The sequence below is a fragment of the Anabrus simplex genome, chromosome 2, assembly GCF_040414725.1.
Source record: "Anabrus simplex isolate iqAnaSimp1 chromosome 2, ASM4041472v1, whole genome shotgun sequence".
Lineage (NCBI taxonomy): Eukaryota > Metazoa > Arthropoda > Insecta > Orthoptera > Tettigoniidae > Anabrus > Anabrus simplex.
In genome coordinates, this window is record NC_090266.1 from 859,575,137 (window position 1) to 859,596,096 (window position 20,960).

Consider the following 20,960-nt stretch of genomic DNA (forward strand, 5'->3'; position numbering starts at 1 on the left):
ATCCCGTGAAGGAATCTCAGGTCAGCTACCTGTGGCCTGATGTGCAGCGGTGACATATTCATTGCCACTAATACCTGCTGCGTAGACAGATTTCTGAGCTTGGGGTTTCTGTTCCTTACAATTGCAGCAAAGAAGGACACTGCTCTGTCTAACTGCTTAGTATTGGAGGGGGAGGCTGTTGTCAAAATCAGAGAGCAGTAGTTTAAGAGAGGTTGAATGATCATGAGGAAGAAGTGACGAAGAGCAATGGGGTCAGAAATTTCTGTGAAGCGATAGAGAATGCCAAGTAATTTCATAGCCTTGATTGTATATGTTTCTATATGGGTCTTAAATTGTAATTTTGTATCGAATATTACACCTAGGTCACGCTGTTGCGTAACCACGGTGATGGGCTTGTCGAGTAGGTAATATGATGTCGGTAGAGGAGATTTACGTAGTGTTTTGGTCATGTGGCTGCATTTTTGTGGATTGGGGATAAGTTTCCAAGTACGGCACCAGTTCGAGAGGGCATTAAGTGAGGACTGTAGCAGAGCTGCATCTGCTGGATTCCTGATCTCCCTAAATATCTTGCAGTCGTCAGCAAAGAGTAGTGTATTCGCTGTTTCGTTGAGTTCGGACGGCAGATCGTCCATAAACAAAGAAAACAGCAAGGGGCCAAGAGTACTGCCTTGTGGGACACTGGAGGTGACTGGTAACCATGAGGATGAAGTGCCTGATATTACCACTCTCTGCCAACAGTTATGTAGGAAGCCAGCAAGAAGGGTCAGAAGACTGCCATGTATATTAAATCGTTCGAAGATTTTATGGAGCAACAGAGTATGGTCTACAGAATCGAAAGCTTTCGAAATGTCTACGTAGCAGATATCCAGCTGTGATTTAGCTGCAATGGCGTGTGAAGCAAAGCTATGCAGAGTGGCCAGGTTTGTTAGACAAGAGCCACCTGGTAGAAAACCATGCTGCTTGGTTGAGATATACGGCAAAGTGAATGCGAGGAGACACTGGTGTATAATTTTTTCAAAGATAAAGGATAGTGTGGGGAGAATAGAAATTGGTTGGTAAGATGAAACATTAAATTTGTTGCCTGATTTGAGAAGTGGAACAATATTTGCCTGTTTCCAGGTAATAGGAAAATAGCCCGCGGCAAAACATCTGTTAAATAATTTAGAGAGAGGGACGCAAAGAGTGCTGGCAGTATTTTTTAGGAAAAGGGACCTATAGTGTCGGCACCGGTAGCTTTGTTGGTATGAAGAGTTTGAAGAAGGTTATGAACTTCACTTGCTGTGGTAGTTATGCTTGATAGGGTTCTGTTTGAAGCTGTGCCAACGGGAGGGAGCGGTTGGTTTTGTAAGGGAGGGGAGAAGTTGGAGAAGAAATACCTGTTGAACAGTTCATTGCGATCGGCGCCGTCTGCTGTTGTATCGTTGTGGTTCACGCTGACAGGAATCCGCTCCGTCCTTCTCCGTGTGTTGATGAGACTCCAGTAGCGCTTGGGATTGCTGCGGACGTTTTCAGTGACAGTGTCTACGTGTGTTTTGTAGTCTCTTCTGACCATAAACCTCGCATGGTGGCGGATTTTAATGAATGTATTGTGAGTGTGTGGGTTAGGGAAGTCTTTCCACAGGCGCCAAGCTCTCTTCTTATTAAATAGTATCAGTCTGGTCTCTTGTGATATCCAGTGTTGATATTTGCTGGTAGTAGCTCGTTGTGCAGGTACGAAGTCTTTAATTGCAGCTTGCAGCCAGTCGTACAGCAGGTCAAGAGCCGATTCGATATCAGCTATTTCGAGCAGACTCCAGGAAAGGCATTCCAGGGCACGACACATTGCAGGCCAGTCGGCACGGTGCCAGATGTAGGTAGGGCAGTAGGATGTCCTGCTGTGAGGCTTTGAGGAGGGGTGGGGAAGGAGAAATGTAGCATCGAGAGACTGGTGGTCGCACAGGAAAAGGTTTCTGCCTGGGGTTATTGTTTTAAGTTCTAATGAGTAGAGAATGAAGTCCAGGGTGTTGGGTCCACGGGTTGGGTACATATTAAACTGTTTCAGTCTGAGGCCATTAATAAAACTGTCTATTAAGTATGTGTCACAGTTGTTAGCTGACTGTCCGGTAGTTGGAGAAGACCACTTTATAGACAGGTTAAAGTCGCCCATTAAAATTACTTCACCATGAGGGAGAGCTGCAATGACCGAGTCCAGGCACTGTTCAAGGTCACAGAATGGGCTGTTTGGTGGTCTGTAGTAACATCCCACAAGTACAGGGCGTCGAGGAAAGAGTAGCTCCGCCCACACTAACTCACAGTTCCATTTGAGATCTGTCCTACGTTTACACGGTAAAGCACTGTTCACTGCTAGCAACACTCCACCACCTAGAGTAGCGCGATCACGACGGAATATGCTGTAATTAGCATTGAGTGGTAGTTCACTGTCACTAGCCCACGAGAGCCATGTTTCAGTGAGTCCAATCACGTCAACTTCTCTTAAGTCTGGCAGGGATAGTTCACAGTCAGACAACTTATTGTTTAGGCTTTGCACATTCTGACTATCCTTCACCCATGTCTATTCTAATATTTATGGAAAATAGTGCAGATGATAGTACAGAAAATACAATGTTAAGCACATATATTAAAATGCTTTGAACTTTTCCATGTATAGTATTTACAGTTTTTTATTGTTCATTGCAAATATTACCCAGAAACCGAAACTTGTTGACACATTTTTGAACAAGTAATCTTCTTGAAGTTCAAATTCATTAATGGTGTTTCTAAATGTAGTATCTTAAAAGGCCAGCAAATCTGTGAGTCGTCATAAATACTTTCATTCTTTTTACCTTGGATTTCCCTCTTCCTTCGCTTTTTTCCACACCTGTGGATTCGCGGGTGCAAAGTGTGGCTCACATGTAGGTTTGGCCCTCTTTTACAGCTGAATGGCATTTCTGACGCCAACCCTATGTGGAGGGATGGAATGACTGTTGCGTGTTAATGTGGTGATTGGTAGTTAGGTGTGTTGTCTGAATATAAGGAGGAGAGTGTTGGAACCAAACGCAAATACCCAGCCACTGATCCAGAAGAATTAATCAGAAATGATTAAAATACCCGGCCTGGCCAGAAATCGAACCCGGGACACTCTGAACTGAAGCCGTCAACACTGACCATACAGCCAAGGCGTTTGACTCCTTCTTACCTTGGACAACAATGGATATTACATAGCAGTGTGTTAGTAGCAAGGATCACATCTATCCAAAGCACACTGAATGAGTTGGCCGTGCAGTTAGGGTCGCACAGCTGTGAACTTGCATTTGGGAGATGGTGGATTCGAACCCTACTGTCGGCAGCCCTGAAAATACTTTTCTGTGGTTTCCGATTTTCACACCAGGCAAATGCTGGGGCTGTACCTTAAGGCCATGGCTGCTTCCTTCCTACTCCTAGTCAATTCCTATCCCATCGTCGCCATAAGACCTAAATGTGTCAGTGCGATGTAAAGCAAATTGTAAAAAGATTATTCGAAGCACTGGCAATCTGTCTCAATTTCTAAAACTTTTTGAGACCCAGTTAATCCAGATTATTTTTAGTAATACTAAATCCAATATTTTAGGTCATTTTGTTACAGACCATTGTCATTCCCTAGCTCTACTATCCTATTTACTTAAGAAGCATTGAAATTCAGTGTACCCTCCTTTCTGTTCCAATAAGATATCAAACACCTTCCAGAAACATACACTGACTGACAGAGCAAATGCAACACCAAGAAGGAGTGGTCAGAACTTTATGCCAATTGCAGGGTAGACTGACGTCACTGAGGTATGCTCATGATGTGAAATGCGCCACTGTGCTGCGCATGTAGCGAACGATAAATGGGACACGGCGTTGGCGAATGGCCCACTTCGTACCGTGATTTCTCAGCTGACAGTCATTGTAGAACGTGTTGTCGTGTGCCACAGGACACGTGTATAGCTAAGAATGCCAGGCCGCCGTCAACGGAGGCATTTCCAGCAGACAGACGACTTTACGAGGGGTATGGTGATCGGGCTGAGAAGGGCAGGTTGGTCGCTTCGTCAAATCACAGCCGATACCCATAGGGATGTGTCCATGGTGCAGCGCCTGTGGCGAAGATGGTTGGCGCAGGGACATGCGGCACGTGCGAGGGGTCCAGGCGCAGCCCAAGTGACGTCAGCACGCGAGGATCGGCGCATCCGCCGCCAAGCGGTGGCAGCCCCGCACGCCACGTCAACCGCCATTCTTCAGCATGTGCAAGACACCCTGGCTGTTCCAATATCGACCAGAACAATTTCCCGTCGATTGGTTGAAGGAGGCCTGCACTCCCGGCGTCCGCTCAGAAGACTACCATTGACTCCACAGCATAGACGTGCACGCCTGGCATGGTGCCAGGCTAGAGCGACTTGGATGAGGGAATGGCGGAACGTCGTGTTCTCCGATGAGTCACGCTTCTGTTCTGTCAGTGATAGTCACCGCAGACGAGTGTGGCGTCGGCGTGGAGAAAGGTCAAATCCGGCAGTAACTGTGGAGCGCCCTACCGCTAGACAACGTGGCATCATGGTTTGGGGCGCTATTGCGTATGATTCCATGTCACCTCTAGTGCGTATTCAAGGCACGTTAAATGCCCACCGCTACGTGCAGCAGGTGCTGCGGCCGGTGGCACTCCCGTACCTTCAGGGGCTGCCCAATGCTCTGTTTCAGCAGGATAATGCCCGCCCACACACTGCTCGCATCTCCCAACAGGTTCTACGAGGTGTACAGATGCTTCCGTGGCCAGCGTACTCTCCGGATCTCTCACCAATCGAACACGTGTGGGATCTCATTGGACGCCATTTGCAAACTCTGCCCTAGCCTCGTACGGACGACCAACTGTGGCAAATGGTTGACAGAGAATGGAGAACCATCCCTCAGGACACCATCCGCACTCTTATTGACTCTGTACCTCGACGTGTTTCTGCGTGCATCGCCGCTCGCGGTGGTCCTACATCCTACTGAGTTGATGCCGTGCGCATTGTGTAACCTGCATATCGGTTTGAAGTAAACATCAATTATTCGTCCGTGCCGTCTCTGTTTTTTCCCCAACTTTCATCCCTTTCGAACCACTCCTTCTTGGTGTTGCATTTGCTCTGTCAGTCAGTGTATATAAAAATTTTAGAGATATTGGATGAATAAATGGTACTGAAACAAGTTCATTGCCCTTGTTCATCTTCCTCTGCTGGGCTGAGTGGCTCAGAGGGTTGAGGCGCTGGCCAGCTCATCCCAACCTGGCAGGTTTGATCCTGGCTCAGTCCGGTGGTATTTGAAAGTGCTTAAATGTAACAGCCTCATGTCGGTAGATTTACTGGCATGTAAAAGAACTCCTGCGGGACAAAATTCCGGCACCTCGGCGTAAAATTTGTTAGTGGGATATAAATCCAATAACATTATTATTATGATCATCATCTTCCTCTTCATCAGTATTTGTCTTGTCTAGGAGCAGACTTCATTATCCTGTTAAGAAAAATGACTTTATGAGCAGAAGCAGCTGAAGTTTTTTCCTCTTCTTTAAGAATATAAGAATTCAGAATCATTTAAACTATGTTGTCTTCAGTTATGCCTGTATGATTTTTTGCTGAGATGCTGTATAGTCCATTAAGAATAATCATGGCTACATTATATGCATAAATTCCTGTTTACCCTCATTGTTCTGCCTGCAATATTTAGAATGAAATATGCACATCTATTCATAACTGGCATTGTGGGTTAATATGTTTCCATGTTACTTACCTTGAAATTTTTAGATCCTAACACCAAGTATACATTATTTCATCCCACTCTGGTCTTAATCCTTATTGCCAAGCCAGTTTTTCTCCTAAGTACCCTAATCTTTTCCATTCACCTCATATCATCACTCTACCTACACTGATATCTCACTAGTATGGATGCCTTCCTGCTATTTTTCCTACCTGCTTGTACGTGTAATCATTCTCACTGCCACCTATGTGCTTCAAGCTTAGAATAATACGAGAGTTGAGATATAAGTCATAGCAAGTATTTCTTTTTCAAAAATGCTGTGTACCAGGTTTAGGATATAAAGTGAGGAAACTGTCAGCCATAATGTTTATTCTCAGAGAGTACAGTTACTTTTATGGTAAACCCACAAAATAGTCTCCTAGATTGTCCTACACATTGCCAACGATGTGGGAGACATTGGATACCATTTGCCTCACCATGTGTGAATTTTTCAATCTCATGTTTCACAGTGTTGGCAGTGTCTTCTCGTGTCCCAAACTGTCTTGCACACAATGGTTCTTTCACTGTGGGGATGAGTTCAAAATTGCATGGAAACAGGTCCATTGAGGATGGTGGTTGTTCCAGTACTTCCCTCCCCCTGCATTGAAGTTGCCTTTGTACAGCCTGTGCTGCATGCAGCCTGGTATTGTTGTCATTGGAGAAGGGTGACAACGTTGAGAAGATCCAGGAGATTTGTCTCTAATGGCACGACGTAGCTGCCTCTGCAGGAAGGTTTTGTTGTATGTTGCTGTCACCATTCTGCCACTTGGAACGAAGTGACTTGTAGTCACACCTCTGACGTCATGAGCTTCTCGGGGTAAGGGTTTTGCTGGATCTTCTGTCTTCGTGGTGATCCTGAATGTCGCCATTCTGCAGACTGGTGTTTGAGCCCTGATTTTCTCCAGCATTGTTAGCCTTCCTGCAGGTAGCGTACAAAGTTGTCAGAGGATGTGGCATACCATGTCCAAGTTTGGCCGGGCTGAGTGGCTCAGACGGTTGAGGCGCTGGCCTTCTGACGCCAACTTGGCAGGTTCGATCCTGGCTCAGTCCGGTGGTATTTGAAGGTGCTCAGATACGTCAGCCTCGTGTCAGTAGATTTACTGGCACGTAAAAGAACTCCTGTGGAACTAAATTCCGGCACCTCGGCGTCTCTGAAAACCGTAAAAGAAGTTAGTGGGATGTAAAGTAAATAACATTATTATTATTATTATTATTATTATTATTATTATTATTATTATTATTATTATTATTATTATTATTATTATTATTATCCAAGTTTGGATGTCATTGAGTGCACGCAACACCCACCATGGTGCAGTTCTACACAGATGAAAATCTTCCCATAAAATTCTGTGGATGATTCATTTTTCAATGTCTGTTTAAGCTTATAGCTCAAGTAGTGTCCATCTTCTGTTTATGTCCATGCATTTGGTAATTACTGCACATGAGATATCAGTCCGGACACTAACAGGTCTTCTGGACCTTGTTTCATGTCCATGCTGAAATGTTGCTGCCCATCTCACAACAGTTCGGTACAGAAGGGCATCATTCCCCACAGCTTCCACAAGCTCTCTGCAACATACTGTGGCATCGCGACCCCGGTGAACAGTTTGATGTACACACAATGCTCTTACCTTGTCACATCCATACTGCACGGAATCAGACTCACTACTGCAGCCCCATCACCCTGTGCATGGTGCCTGTCCAGCTCACTGCCATCTAGTGTGCTGTGTCCATGTATTATGAGTGTCATGATTTCCAGGACATATGAACTTTTTATGGTAGTACCACGCAAATGTGGGGCAAAAAATAGTTGCATGACTTATGCCCGAACCCTCAGATATCCAGAGTGCTGAAAACTTTTGCTCCCTTACAGCAAAATCTAAGAGAATATAAATTTATGTAAATTACGTTCTTTGTCCAGGTTGGACTGTGTTGCTGTTCTATGTACTTTCCAGTATTCTTTACCAATTAGATTGATATGCCAGTACTCAAGGTAATCATTCTCCCCAGACAGCTTGAACAGTGTATTCAAATATACATTGGACAACCACATGGTTTAACCTGGTCAAAGAGTGTACTTCAACAGATTGTGGAACTTCAACTTTAAGATGAACTGATGTAAAGATAATTTTGTTCATAAACTCTTCCTTTTTGAAAAGAAACATCATTTGGAACTACAACCTTGCTGTATTTTGCTTTCTTATCCCTTGATTTAATTTCTCATACAGTACTAGGTGAGTTCACATCCTAAGTACTGAGAGTATTGTACTTGTTCCAATTTATTTTTCCTTCCTAGTGTTTAAGCTCATCCTCAATGACATCACTTTCATTTTGGAAATGTTGATTTTCCTACAATACTTGAATTTTACTTAAATTCCAAGGTAGGCTGTTGTACAAGTTTTCAGCATAGTCTACCATTACAGTCAGGCCTTTGGCATAACTCAAACTGTTTATAATCATGACTGTATTTCTGTTTTCATTCCAATCACATTGAATCCTGTTGATCCAATGCATTCCCAGAAAGGTTTCCATACTGGCAGATTTTCATTATGTTCCTTCCATTTGTTTGACTCTCATTTCCCTTTCTCCTCCATTTCTGAGATTATTTATTGCACTCACTAAAGGTTTCTCTATGCCCTGACAAATGATTTCACATGTTGGTTGTTGTTTTAAGAAACCAAAAGTTGTGCAGAGTTGTTCATGGCTTGCCTGTACTGTGTTTAATATTGCATGGCTGCATGCCACTCATGTTATTTCATTATCCCTTTTTTGTTTTGTATTTTTGCAGTGTTCTTGTCTGTTTCATTATAATTAATCCTTAAGCTTTTCCAGCTGTATACACCTGTAGGTAAATATCACTATCTGCTTGTTTAAATCTAATAGTACTAGATTACTGCAGGTAGACAATACACTAACGAAAGTGGAATGTATTGTGCTGTGAAGCACTTCTTGTACAAATACCAAATTTTGTGGGGATAATTTGCAAATGACATATATTAAATGATTGAAAGTTCATCCCTGTTGGAAACGATCCATCCAAGATAACAGCCAATTTTCGTAAGAAGTGTGACCACCTCAAGAACGGATACACTCTCGTACTTGTCATGACATTGAATCTTTTTCTTTTTTTGCTAGTGGCCATACGTCGCACCGACACAGATAGGTCTTATGGCGACAATGGGATAGGAAAGGCCTAGGAGTTGGAAGGAAGCGGCCATGGCCTTAAATAAGGTACAGCCCCAGCATTTGCCTGGTGTGAAAATGGGAAACCACGGAAAACTATCTTCAGGGCTGCCGACAGTGGGATTCGAGCTCACTATCTCCCGGGTGCAAGCTCACAGCCGCGCTCCCCTAACTGCACGGCCAACTCGCCCGGTGGCATTGAATCAAAAAGTCTTTGAATGTCATCATAGGAACTTTTCTCCATGCCTGAAGCATGTGTTATGTCAGTTCTTGAAGATTTGTAGTTGGAGGTTGGTATGAAAAAATGCCTTCCCATGACATCCCAGACATGCTCTGTGAAAGACAAATCAGGGAACAGGTGGGCCAGTCTGGGATATGTATATTCCTTAACGCATCTCTGGTCTGCTTTGCAGAGTGTGCTCTTGCATTATCATGCTGGAACATGGCTTTTGGTATGGTGGCTATAAAGGGGTGAGAAGAGGGTCTACCATTCTCTCCACATGCTAGCAGACAGTCATTGTTCCCTGAACAACAACCAAATCAGTCCTGGTGCCATATTCAAACTTTAATTACGTCTCTTCATATCATAATCACGATATACAATCTGGCTCTTCTCTAACTATATCTCTCAGTCACTCCAGGGCTTATAATCACTCCTTCGTAGTTGCTGCCACTAGGCTTTGGAATACCCTCCCTACCAACATTAGAGATTTGTCCTCTTGTAAGGAAATTTAAAATGGATTGCCAGAATCACTTGATGAATGCTTCCAACTCACTTTTATGATGAGTGAAATGTGAATGAGTGCATGAATGAGTATATTTTACTTAAAATTAAATATTCATTTGTTAGTTGTAGGTTTATGTTGCAGTTTATTCTTATATTATTACTATTTTTGTAATGTTTGTTATCTTCATTTATATTGTCATGGTGTACATTCTATAATTATTTCTATTGTTACTATCTTGATGTTTGCCGTTAGTATTTTTTTTTTTTGTGAGTTTCAATATTTCTATTACATAATTGTATAATTTTAATGTTATATCTGTGGATGGTCAGGACAAACTTATGAAGGCTCGTACACAACTGCATCTGGCTTGCTGGAGCAAAGAAATGATGATGAAGACAATGATGATGGTGGTTAAGTATAAGAAAGGGTTTCGAGCCCTAACTTCACTATGAATAAAGACAAATTAATTACTGACATACTTACTCCCTGCACGATTATCCCAGGGGTTGGAGAAATGTGCCTCTCAATAATGTCTTTCTACGGACATGCTGTCTTCAGTCTGACAGCCCAAGACAGAAGTGAGACTCATCACTAAGCACCACAGAATGCTAATCATCAGCCCAGTTTTCTTTGACTCTCCACCATGCAAGTCTCCGCTGTTTGTGGAATGGCATCAAAGATACACACTGCATGGGAAGTAGTGATCTCAGCCCAACTTCGAGCAACATGTTTCTGGTGGTTCATGGCGATATTCTGCCTGTAATTGTTGCTCGGATTTGACCTGTTATCGTTTGCTTGTTCACCAGAGCCATTCACACAGTCCAATGGTCTTCTCTTGCTGTAGTCCATGTGGAAGGACCTGTGCCTGGTCTTCTTAGTAGAGTATTCTCGTGAGTCCTTCCCCTCACTGCTCATTCTGAAGGCATTGCATTACAGCCACCTATGGGCTACCAGTCTGTATGATGCTCCCATGCCCGTTATGCCAGTTATATGATCCTAAATTTGGTGGCTAAAATTTGGTTGTGCATGTTGTCTGGGTATGTTGTAATCTTCAGTCTACCTGAGACATCACAGCAATGTTATTACAGTCATCATCATCATCATCATCATCATCATAATCAGCAGCAGCACCATCACTTATTCACACCATTACACATAATGAACTTCATAATTAGATCCATATTGACATATAATTTGAGAATACACTTCTACCGAGCAAGCGGGTGCTTGGTTTGGGTCACATAGCTATCAGCTTTAATTCAGGAGAACCGAGCTCGATAGCTGCAGTCGCTTAAGTGCGGCCAGTATCCAGTATTCGGGAGATAGTAGGTTCAAATCCCACTGTCGGCAGCCCTGAAAATGGTTTTCCGTGGTTTCCCATTTTCACGCCAGGCAAATGCTGGGGCTGTACCTTAATTAAGGCCACGGCCACTTCCTTCCCACTCGTAGCCCTTCCTTGTTCCATCGTCGCCATAAGACCTATCTGTGTCGGTGCGACGTAAAGCAACTAGGAAAAAAAAATTCAGGAGATAGTGAGTTCCAACTCCACTGTCGGCAGCCCTAAAGATGGTTTTCCATGTTTTCCCTTTTTCACACCAGGCAAATGCTGTACATTAATTAAGGCAATGGTTGCTTCCTTCTTACTCGTAGCACTTTCCTATCTCATTGTCGCCATGAAACCTATCTGTGTCGGTGCAATATAAAGCAGATTGTCATACTACATTTCCATTTCTGCCAGTGTAGTTGATATCATTAAAATGCTCCCTGATAAAATTGCGCTCTCTTTACAGATTTCCTAAAATTTTCGTTATTTACTTTTTAATCAGTCTCATACTTATGCCCTCCCAAATGCAGTGAAGAATAAATCGTGTATAAAGACAACCATTATCCAGACCAGAATGAATTATTGTCCATTGCTCTTAGATTTTATATCTTCCTTACACTTGTCCTTTTACCTTCCTGAGCCTTGTGACCTATTTCCAATCCTTGCATTGTAATCACTCATTAGCACAACACTAGCTATGCGTTTAATGCTTAATACATCATTCCTCTGAATTTATCTGTTTACTAGGCAAGTTGGCCATGCGGTTAGAGGCACGTAGTGGGATAGTGGGTTCGAACCCCGCTGTCGGCATCAATGAAGATGGTTTTCCATGGTTTCTCATTTTCACACCATGCAAATGCTGGGTCTGTACCTTAATTACGGCCATGGCTGCTTCCTTCTCACTCCTAGCCCTTTCTTGTCTGATCATTGCCATAAGACGGTGTGACGTAAAACAAATTGTAAAAAAAGAAAAAATCTATTACTTCATATGCTGATTAATCCATCCTAGTCCTAATTTTCACAATCACCATATTTTTCATTATCGCTCATTCATCTACATGGCTGCATAGTTTTCCAGATGAATAGACCTGTTCCACGTACCATTAAGAACACTTAATCTTCAGTGTCATCTTTTTCTGCTGCTCTTATGCGATTGTCTCTAATTTTTGGTACTCTGTTTACATACCTTTTTACTACCTGTAGCATAATTGGCTGGGTGCCTGCCTCCTACATTCAAGGTTTTAGGACTGAGAACTAAGCAGTAAGTTAGCATTTAAGACTGCTGTATCAATAGACTTACTGGCATCTTAAAGAACTTATTTAAGGGGAAAATTTTGGTACTGTACTGGCTTTTAAGACCAGCAGTAGTTGAAGGGACTTTGAACTTATCATCATCATCATTGTTTTACATACTGCCTCAGTCATATCTCCTTCCTCTGTCCTTTCTTTCCTTAAGCTCTGTTTACATCGATAGCGTCCCATTGAATGCTGGGTGCTTTCTGACTGGTCCCTGGTTTGTCAAATGGTACTTACACTCTCTAACAGATTGAGACTTGCTGAAAACAAGGTTAGTTTACTTCTATGAATATTTGTATATTAGGATGCTTCACTTACCTGTGGTATATTGGTTAGTTTTAAGTACCTAAGCACAAGGAGGGTCAAGGTTCAGATGCCCATTAGTATTCTGCAGTGTCTGGCAATTTTGAACATCAGGACTGCTGTACTTAATAGGCCATCCAACCATTGCCTTTGGTGCATGAACCAGGTCATGACTGCAGGTACCCCACACCAGAAGCCAGATTGTATGAGAGTCCTCAATGAAGTGTATTGTGGTTTATACATTTTAGGACTCCGAGGGTTGCAATCAGCATTCCAGTGCAGATTCTCTTCAAGTCAAGAGTCTTCTGGTTCTAAGGAGAAGATAGTTGAAGATAATGGCTTCGAAATACGGAAAATAATTCTTGATGCGGCATTGCCCTTTGTTTCCCAGCATGGTTGGAGTAAGCAGGCATTAATTGCAGGTATGTTGAATTTATATTTTCTGAAATAATGAAGACCTTGACATTAACCAGCAAAGTAATAATATAAGGTTATTTCAGATAGTAGTAGAACTCGCAGTTTTAGTTCAAATGCAAGCCAAAGGATTTTGACTCATTTTTTCCATACTTTGGTAAGGATTTTAACTAAAACCACCTCTTTTAACTTCCGCTACACATCCAGTCCTTGAACAAATGCCCATTTTTATGGAGTGAATTTGACTGTTCCAAATATGGATGATCCTAATATTGAAAGTACTATTGTTCTCTCCTGATAGTTTTATAGATCCATAGATCAGCTGCCAGAAACCAATACATCAATTTTCCCCCTACAATGTTTAAATTGTGTATACATGGGATGTAAAAAGAATTGGCATTAAAAGAGTGAACATTTAAGTAATATCTTGCATCTTAAAACCACCGTTGTTGAATTCAATGTAGATATGCAAGGCCAGTGGGAAGAGTGTTCTGTATTTGATACTACATACTGTCATATATTTCAGAGAACTTAATACTGAGCAGAATATGGTTATGGAGCCAGCCTCTGCATTCAGGAGACGAGTGAGTTAGAACCCCACTGTTCACTGTGCTGAGAATGATTTTTTGTGGTTTCCTCTTTTTATGTACATGCAAATGCCACGACAGTTCCTATTCATAGGCCACAGCGGACTTCTTCCACCTCCTTACCCAGTTTCATTGACCATCATTTCACCTTCATTAGCTCATGTATTGAAGATTGGCATCAGGAAGGACTTCTGGCCATTTAAAAAAAAGCCATACAATTTCATCTCGCCTTATCTCTGACCCGTATCAGAAAACAAGACTAAGGGATAGATGTACAATACATTTCAGAGAACTGAATGTTACTAAACTACTTCTTTCCTATGCTGTAAGTGTAGCTAACCCTAGCTACTACTCTCAGTGTGGCAGGTATGAAGGGAGTACTAATTTCTTTGGTACACGAAATCCAAAGGTATATTTTTGTTTTGCAGACATGTTTTGTAGAATCTCCTCCATGGGTCGTTTGGTCTTCCACTTCTTGCAGGAGGTTTTTTGATACTTATGACTCTCTGAACAAGGTGATTTTATTCTCTGTGTTGGACGTGTCCAAATCAATTCAACTGTTCTTTGTCCATTTTATCATTTATCGCAGAGGCTCCCATCGAGCCACGAATCTTATCTTCCCATGTCACACCCACTGACCCATGTAGCATTCTTGTTTTGGCAATGTACAGTTTCTGATTATGCTTGGCCTGCCTGGCCCATAATTTTCACTGTAGGCCTATGTCATTGCTGGTCTGATCACAGTGCTATAAACTTTGCCTTTGATTTTTATGGGCGTTCTTGTAACACAAATCACACCAGTCACTCATCACCACTTTAGACAACCGACATTGATTTGGTGCTAAATATCAGCATTCGCCATTGCTTTGCTATTCATGATGGATCCAAGGTACCTGAATTCATCTACCAACTGTAAGGGCTCTTCATCCGGAAAGCTGTATGTTGTGGGCCAGTGTGTTGTGAATTGGAAAAGTTGATGTACAGTACTCACTCTCAGTCTTTGGCCCTCAGGTGCTAGTCTCCATCTGTCAAGAACCTCTTCAGTCCGTTCTGTTGTTTCACCAATCAAGACTAGGTCATCTGCATACAAAAATGCTCCATGGTAGCTCATGCTTTTGTTTGGTCAGATAGCTTATGACCAAATTAAATGACAGTGGGCTAAGCACTAAAACCTAGTGAATGCCAACCTTCACAGGGAAACTCGGACTCCCCAGGTCTACTGTTGACCTTGGTCAGTGGCATTTTGTACGTCATTTTCACAGTGACTCCGGCATATTTTGGCTTCATAAGGTGTTCCCAACCATTCTCTGGGAACTCGTTTGCATGCTTTTTTCTAGATCAACAAACTCTAAATGAAAATCTTTAAGTTTCTGTTATGATTTGGACTGGCTGGATCACATCAGAAATAGACCTTTCTCGAACAAGTCCACAGTGATAACTGCAAATTTCTTATAGTTTTGTATCCAGTTTTCAAAACTGCATTCCCAGATCTTAAGCATGTGAGACTTTAATGAAATTCCTCAATAGTTCCCACACTCACTAGGATCACCCTTATTTTTTAAACTCAGTACCAGGGAACTTTCATGGAGCTGCATTGGAAGGGAGTCACCAGCTATCAGCTTGCTTAACAATCATTGCAGCCACTGTTACAAGTGAACTATGTATTTTTTTTAAGACTTTGTTTGTAAAATATGATATGATGTTTTATTTTTATTGACCTAACCTGTACGGTATAATGTTGTAACATAGGCATTTGTAAATAGTAGAATTCTGTCTATAGTTCCTGGAAAGATCCAGAAAGTTACATAACTTTTGTACAGGGTGTGTTACTTTGTTGGTATGTGTTCTAGAAAGTGTGTTCTGTCTATTCTGGAAAAATACGACTTTCGTGATCATGCGTATTCTAGAATGTTAGTCAAAGTTCGCGATCGAAAGTAAGGTTGTGATTGGTGAGTCTAGGTGGCGATAGGGAACACGTGCACGCTGATTGGCTGCCTCCAAGGCCAGTAATTCCTATATATAGTGAGCGAGGCAGTGTTCGAATTAATTCTGTATCCTGAATTCTATCGGTCTCGGTTTATCTGTCTGCGAGCAGCCTATCTGGTTGACGTCCCCCGGCTTCCGGGATGGCCCTCTCCTCGGGTAAGCATTCTTGAATTCCGTTCCTGCTAAAATTTCCGTAATGTTCCGATTTGCTTTTCATACAGGAGTCTGCCCTAACCTCGCCTAGATTCACCAAATTAGTTACTTATTACGCCTTAGTTTTTCAGCTGGACTTACCTGTTCGTTTCCGAGGCATTCACATTTCTTGTTTCACTAAAATATGTATATTGTAGTTTAATATTATTTCCCTTGGGGTTTGCCTCTGGTAGTTCTGTATCACTTGAGGTATGCTAGACTTTGGACAACCTGTAAATTGCATTGTACTACTGCATTGGTAACTAGATGTATAGTTGTTTTGAAATTTGAAATTACACTGATACGAAATGAGCTATGGATACCACTGAACTTATAGCTCGTAACTTAGAATGTATTTGTAAGATTATTTTGTAAATAATATTTTTCAAATTGAAGGATCACGGGCATTTATTTCGGAATCCGCTATCTAAGCCATGTCCATGCCTTTGGTAGGTTCCCAGCCCTTCCGTTCTCTCGTTTTGTCGTTCACTAGTTGGCCCTACTGATAGTTACGTACTTGTTTTGTTGGAGATCCGCGTAATGCTAGCTACTGTTTTTCCGAGTGTGTAGTGTTTTCCTATATTGTGTATTGTACTCTTACCTTCCCCTTTTAACTGTGTTTATGCCTTGTTTGGTGTTACCACTGTAGTAGAGGTAACACCACAAATATTCATCTTCACCACACTTTTCCCAGCATGGTTGTCGTGAGAGCCAACTGCATGTCCTTGTCTTTTTATCGACACTACTTCTTCCACCATTGATATAGTTACCGGATAAACTGGTCCTTCTGTGAAGTCAAATTCCTTGGCTTCTTGATGGGGAAATTCCTCATTCAAAAGCACTTCAATGTATTCTCTCCATAGGTATTTCATGTCGGCTTCTTTTGTCAATAACATGCCTTGTTCACAGTTAATGTACTTCAGGCAGACCCTATCTTGCGACTGTTTACACCGCTGGGACGCCAGCTTGTACACTTTGCTTGCACAATCCAGTTCTTCCAACTCCTTATACAGTCTGCCTTTTGCCTCATATTACACTACCATGCCTTAAATGCTGCTTTCTTCTCCTTCAGCTTTGACTGAATAGTTTCTTCCCTGTACAAGTTTTCTTTTTCTATCTCTAATTTTCGAATTGATACCCATAGATACTCCTTTCTCTTACCAGTGCGAACCTTTGAAGTGGCATCCACATTTCTTGTGCACTCAACTCAGCACTAGCTAAATCTTGTCCGAAAAAGGCTTTCATATCTTCAGTAAATTGGCAGGCTCTCTCTTCTTCTTTTAGCATAAACCATTTGTGCTTTTCCATTGGTACAACTTGCTCCTCATGAATGGGTTTCTGCAGCCTCATTAAAAGGCGATGTGTGAGACTAGCCCAGGGTCGCGCAGCTGTGAAGTTGCATTCGGGAGATAGTGGCTTCAAACCCCACTGTCAGCAGCTCTGAAGATAGTTTTTCGTTGTTTCCCATTTTCACACCAGGCGAATGCTGGAGCTGTACCTTAATTAAGGCCACAGCTGCTTCTTTCCCACTCGTAGCCCTTTCCTATCCCATTGTTGCCCTAGACCCATCTGTGTCGGTGCAATGTAAAGCAAATCGTATAATATTAATGCCATAATGATCTGTATTGACAGTTGTTTTATGTGAAATAAGATAAAATGGGTCCACTTATTCAATACATAAATGTTAATGTCAAATATATATCATAAAAATGTGTTGCAGTATTGTTTTTTCCTTCTTTTTGCTCATCAGTGTAGTTTGAAAAACTATACGGCTTCAAAGTTTGAAGGATAATGTTTTTGACTGTTGCAAGAGATGGAAGGCATTATATAAATTGTCCACGAGTGCCCTGCCTAGTTCAACAGATGGGCTACATGGAGGAGTGCTGTAGTTTTGAGATTTTAACTTCAAAGCAAGAACATTAAAACACAAGAAAGCCAGACTGAGTGGCTCAGACAGTTGAGGTGCTGGCCTTCTGACCCCAACTTGGCAGGTTCGATCCTGGCTCAGTCTGGTGGTATTTGAGGGTGCTCTAATACATCAGCCTCGTGTCGGTAGATTTTCTGGCACGTAAAAGAACTCCTGTGGGACTAAATTCCGGCACCTCAGCGTCTCTGTAAACCGAATAAGTAGTTAGTGGGACATAAAGCCAATAACATTATTTATTATTAAAACACAGGAAATGAACAGAAAAAGCTGGGATGAGCTGCATGAATACGTATTGTAGATAATTTACACATTCCTATGAAGGTCAAACTTATTACATTTTATACTGATGATTAGATCTTACTTTTCAATACTTGCTGACATTCGGGAGGTTGGGATCGAACCCCGCTGTTGGCAGCCCTGAAGATGGTTTTGTGTTGTTACCCATTATCACACCAGGCAAATGCGGGACCTGTACCTTAAATAAGGCCACAGCCACTTCCTCCCATTCGCCTTCAGGTGGTAAAGGAAATCAAAGAGGAATTTGGAAAGGGAATTTAAATCCAAGATGGGGAAGTCAAAACTCTGAAATTTGCCAATGATATTGTTATTTTATCTGAGTCTGCAGAAGATCTGGAGAAGTTTCTGAATGGTATGGACAGAGGCTTGGAGATGGTGTACATTATGAAAATAAGTAAGTCCAAAACAAAAGTAATGGAGTGCAGTCTAACAAAGTCAGGTAATGCATGAAATATTAGATTAGGAAATTAAGTCATAAAGGAATATTGTTACTTGGTGGTAAAATGTATAACAATGGCAGAATTAAGGACGACATAAAATGCAGACTAGCACAAGCAAGGAAGGCCTTTCTTAAGAAAAGAAATTTGCTCACTTTGAACATACATACATACATACATTATTTATAAGTGGCAAAGTTAAGGCCCTTCGTCCTCTCTTTCACTTAGCCACATTTTATGTCATAGGTTAAATTGTCTTTTCTTAATAATTACGTCCTGTGTAGGAGGGAAAATAATAGTAATCCACCAACTATAAAAATAATATAACCTCATTTCAGTTGAGAATTTTAGTGTAAATACGGTATATTTAGATAGTATCTTGCCTGCTATATTCGTGTGTATCTTTGTATGTGTGTCTTTCGTGTGTATCTGTTAGAGCATAGTAGGATAAAATAGTACTAATAATAATCTGTCTGTTCATTTAGCTTTCTTAGTAATCTTTGAGTAGTTCTTGCGAATTACAAACTTGTAATTAGAAAATGTCTGAACGTAGTTTAAAATTATTATAGTGTATTGTAGAATCTTATTAGAAATTAGCGTGCTTATTCTGTTGTAAAATATTTCTGTAGTATAGTAGAAGTATCTATAGCCGGGCTGGCCACAACGAGGCTCGCGAGCCGCATGCGGCTCTTGAGTCAGTCTCTTGACACCAAGCTTAGAGTAAAATTCATTTATATAGTTAATGGAAACTAACAACATCTCGTGGCCGGCGGCAGTCAGTAGCAGCGATGTGTGGCTTAACGTTATTTAATGATTTGAGATGACTTAAACCTTCATTTTCATTCCTGGAAAATCCTTTTGCTGTTGATGTTGTGGGCAATGGCTGTCCTGTTTCATCACCAATAACAAAGGATACAGCAGCTGTAGAGTTGGAGCTACTAGAAATGCAACAGGATGAAGGGGTAAAAGGATTACAACTTTTATTATAATTTGGATCCACCTTATTCAGTACATAAAAACTGTTGTTTAGATGAAATTACAACATATATTTCAATCAGAACTAGTTTCGACGCCCATTTGCGTCATCATCAGCTGATATAGTTTCTTGGAAAAATTTGCAATCACATAAGTTTATCTACGTCAAATTGAACACAATTAAAAACCATATTAACCACCTAAAACTGTGTTACGATTATACTGTCTCAAAGTCCATATTTTTTACAAGTCCGAGACTTGCGAGTCATAAATCTTAAATAAAAACATATGCAAACCGGTTTGCTCACTAATAAAATAACGTGGATTTAAAAGAACAACAACTTAAAAATAAAATAGTCTTGAAGAAACATTAGCTTAATTTATCAAACTTCGTAAAACGTGACGTAGAATCGTATTAAAATACTTCAATAAAATCTTCAGAGTCGCTTTAATGGAGCTATCCTAGTGAGGTGGAAACGAGCAATCGGTTCATTAAGATGTTAACAAGTACAACGTTCCCAGTTCAGTGCGGACCTGAAATAATAGGAATGTAATAAACTATCACTCAACTGAAGAGGCAATATATAAAATTACGTCTTATAACGTAAACGTTTTTACATGACTCACCTCAAAAGATCGCTGTCCATGCGAAGCACAATGAAGCCTAGCGAGCAGTGTTGTGATAGTAATCAAGTGGTTGGGACCGAAGGGGAAAAATAGGGGAAAGTGGGAGGAGCAACTGAGGAGCGGCAACCTGTTGGAGTTCCGGAGAGCGTGGTCGTAAAAAGCAACTAGTAAAGCTATTACGCGTAATATGAAACACCGTCCTATTGACCGGGATATGTATATTTTTTAAAAACTCAATAAGGAAATTGAAAAGAATATTTGATTTTTCAGAAATTTCATTTAAATTAAGGTTTGGATTAAAATACTGATCCAGGTGTATATAGCAACCCTCCGTAACATCCAGCAAACTTACTTTTCCTAAGCTCTCTAAGATCTCAATGTCCTGTTCTATAGATGTGAATTTATGCTTTAGATCATGTACATGCTGGCCTACCACGGAAAATCTGTTGTATTTTATGGCATTAGTATGTTCCGTGTATCTAGTTTTAAAACTTCGTCCTGTTTGACCTAGATATGTGCACCCACAGTCGTTACATTTAAATCTATACACACCCGATTTGGAATATGGGTTCGACCTATTAACTGAGGCTGAATTGTGCAATACAACTGTATTATTATTATCAGTACGAAACGAAACCTTAACATTATGTTTCTTGAAAATATTAGTAAACTTATATATATCCTTATTATAAGTAAATATTGCGAACGCCTTTTGATTAGGTTTGTCTTTGGGCAAAGTGGTTTGTAAACAGTACCTGAACTTGTTGATGATACGTTCAATAAAGCATTCACTAAAACCATTAACCTTAGCCATTGAACGGATTGTATTGAGTTCTTTATTCAAATTAGCTTTTGTCATGAGAATCCTAAAAGCCCGTTCTACTAAACTATTGTATGTAGAGTTTTTTTGGCTGTGGGTGT

At 41.2% G+C, this 20,960-nt stretch overlaps 1 protein-coding gene across 2 annotated transcripts in view; it reads left to right on the top strand.

Moving 5' to 3' along the window:
* Coq9 (ubiquinone biosynthesis protein COQ9, mitochondrial) overlaps window positions 1-20,960 on the top strand; it is a 185,293-nt gene that overhangs the window by 43,509 nt on the left and 120,824 nt on the right. For both annotated transcript variants that reach the window (XM_067139489.2, XM_067139488.2), the window contains exon 2: window positions 12,846-13,019. In XM_067139489.2, the coding sequence (XP_066995590.2) occupies window positions 12,846-13,019 (174 nt within the window). The remainder of the gene's footprint in view (window positions 1-12,845; window positions 13,020-20,960) is intronic.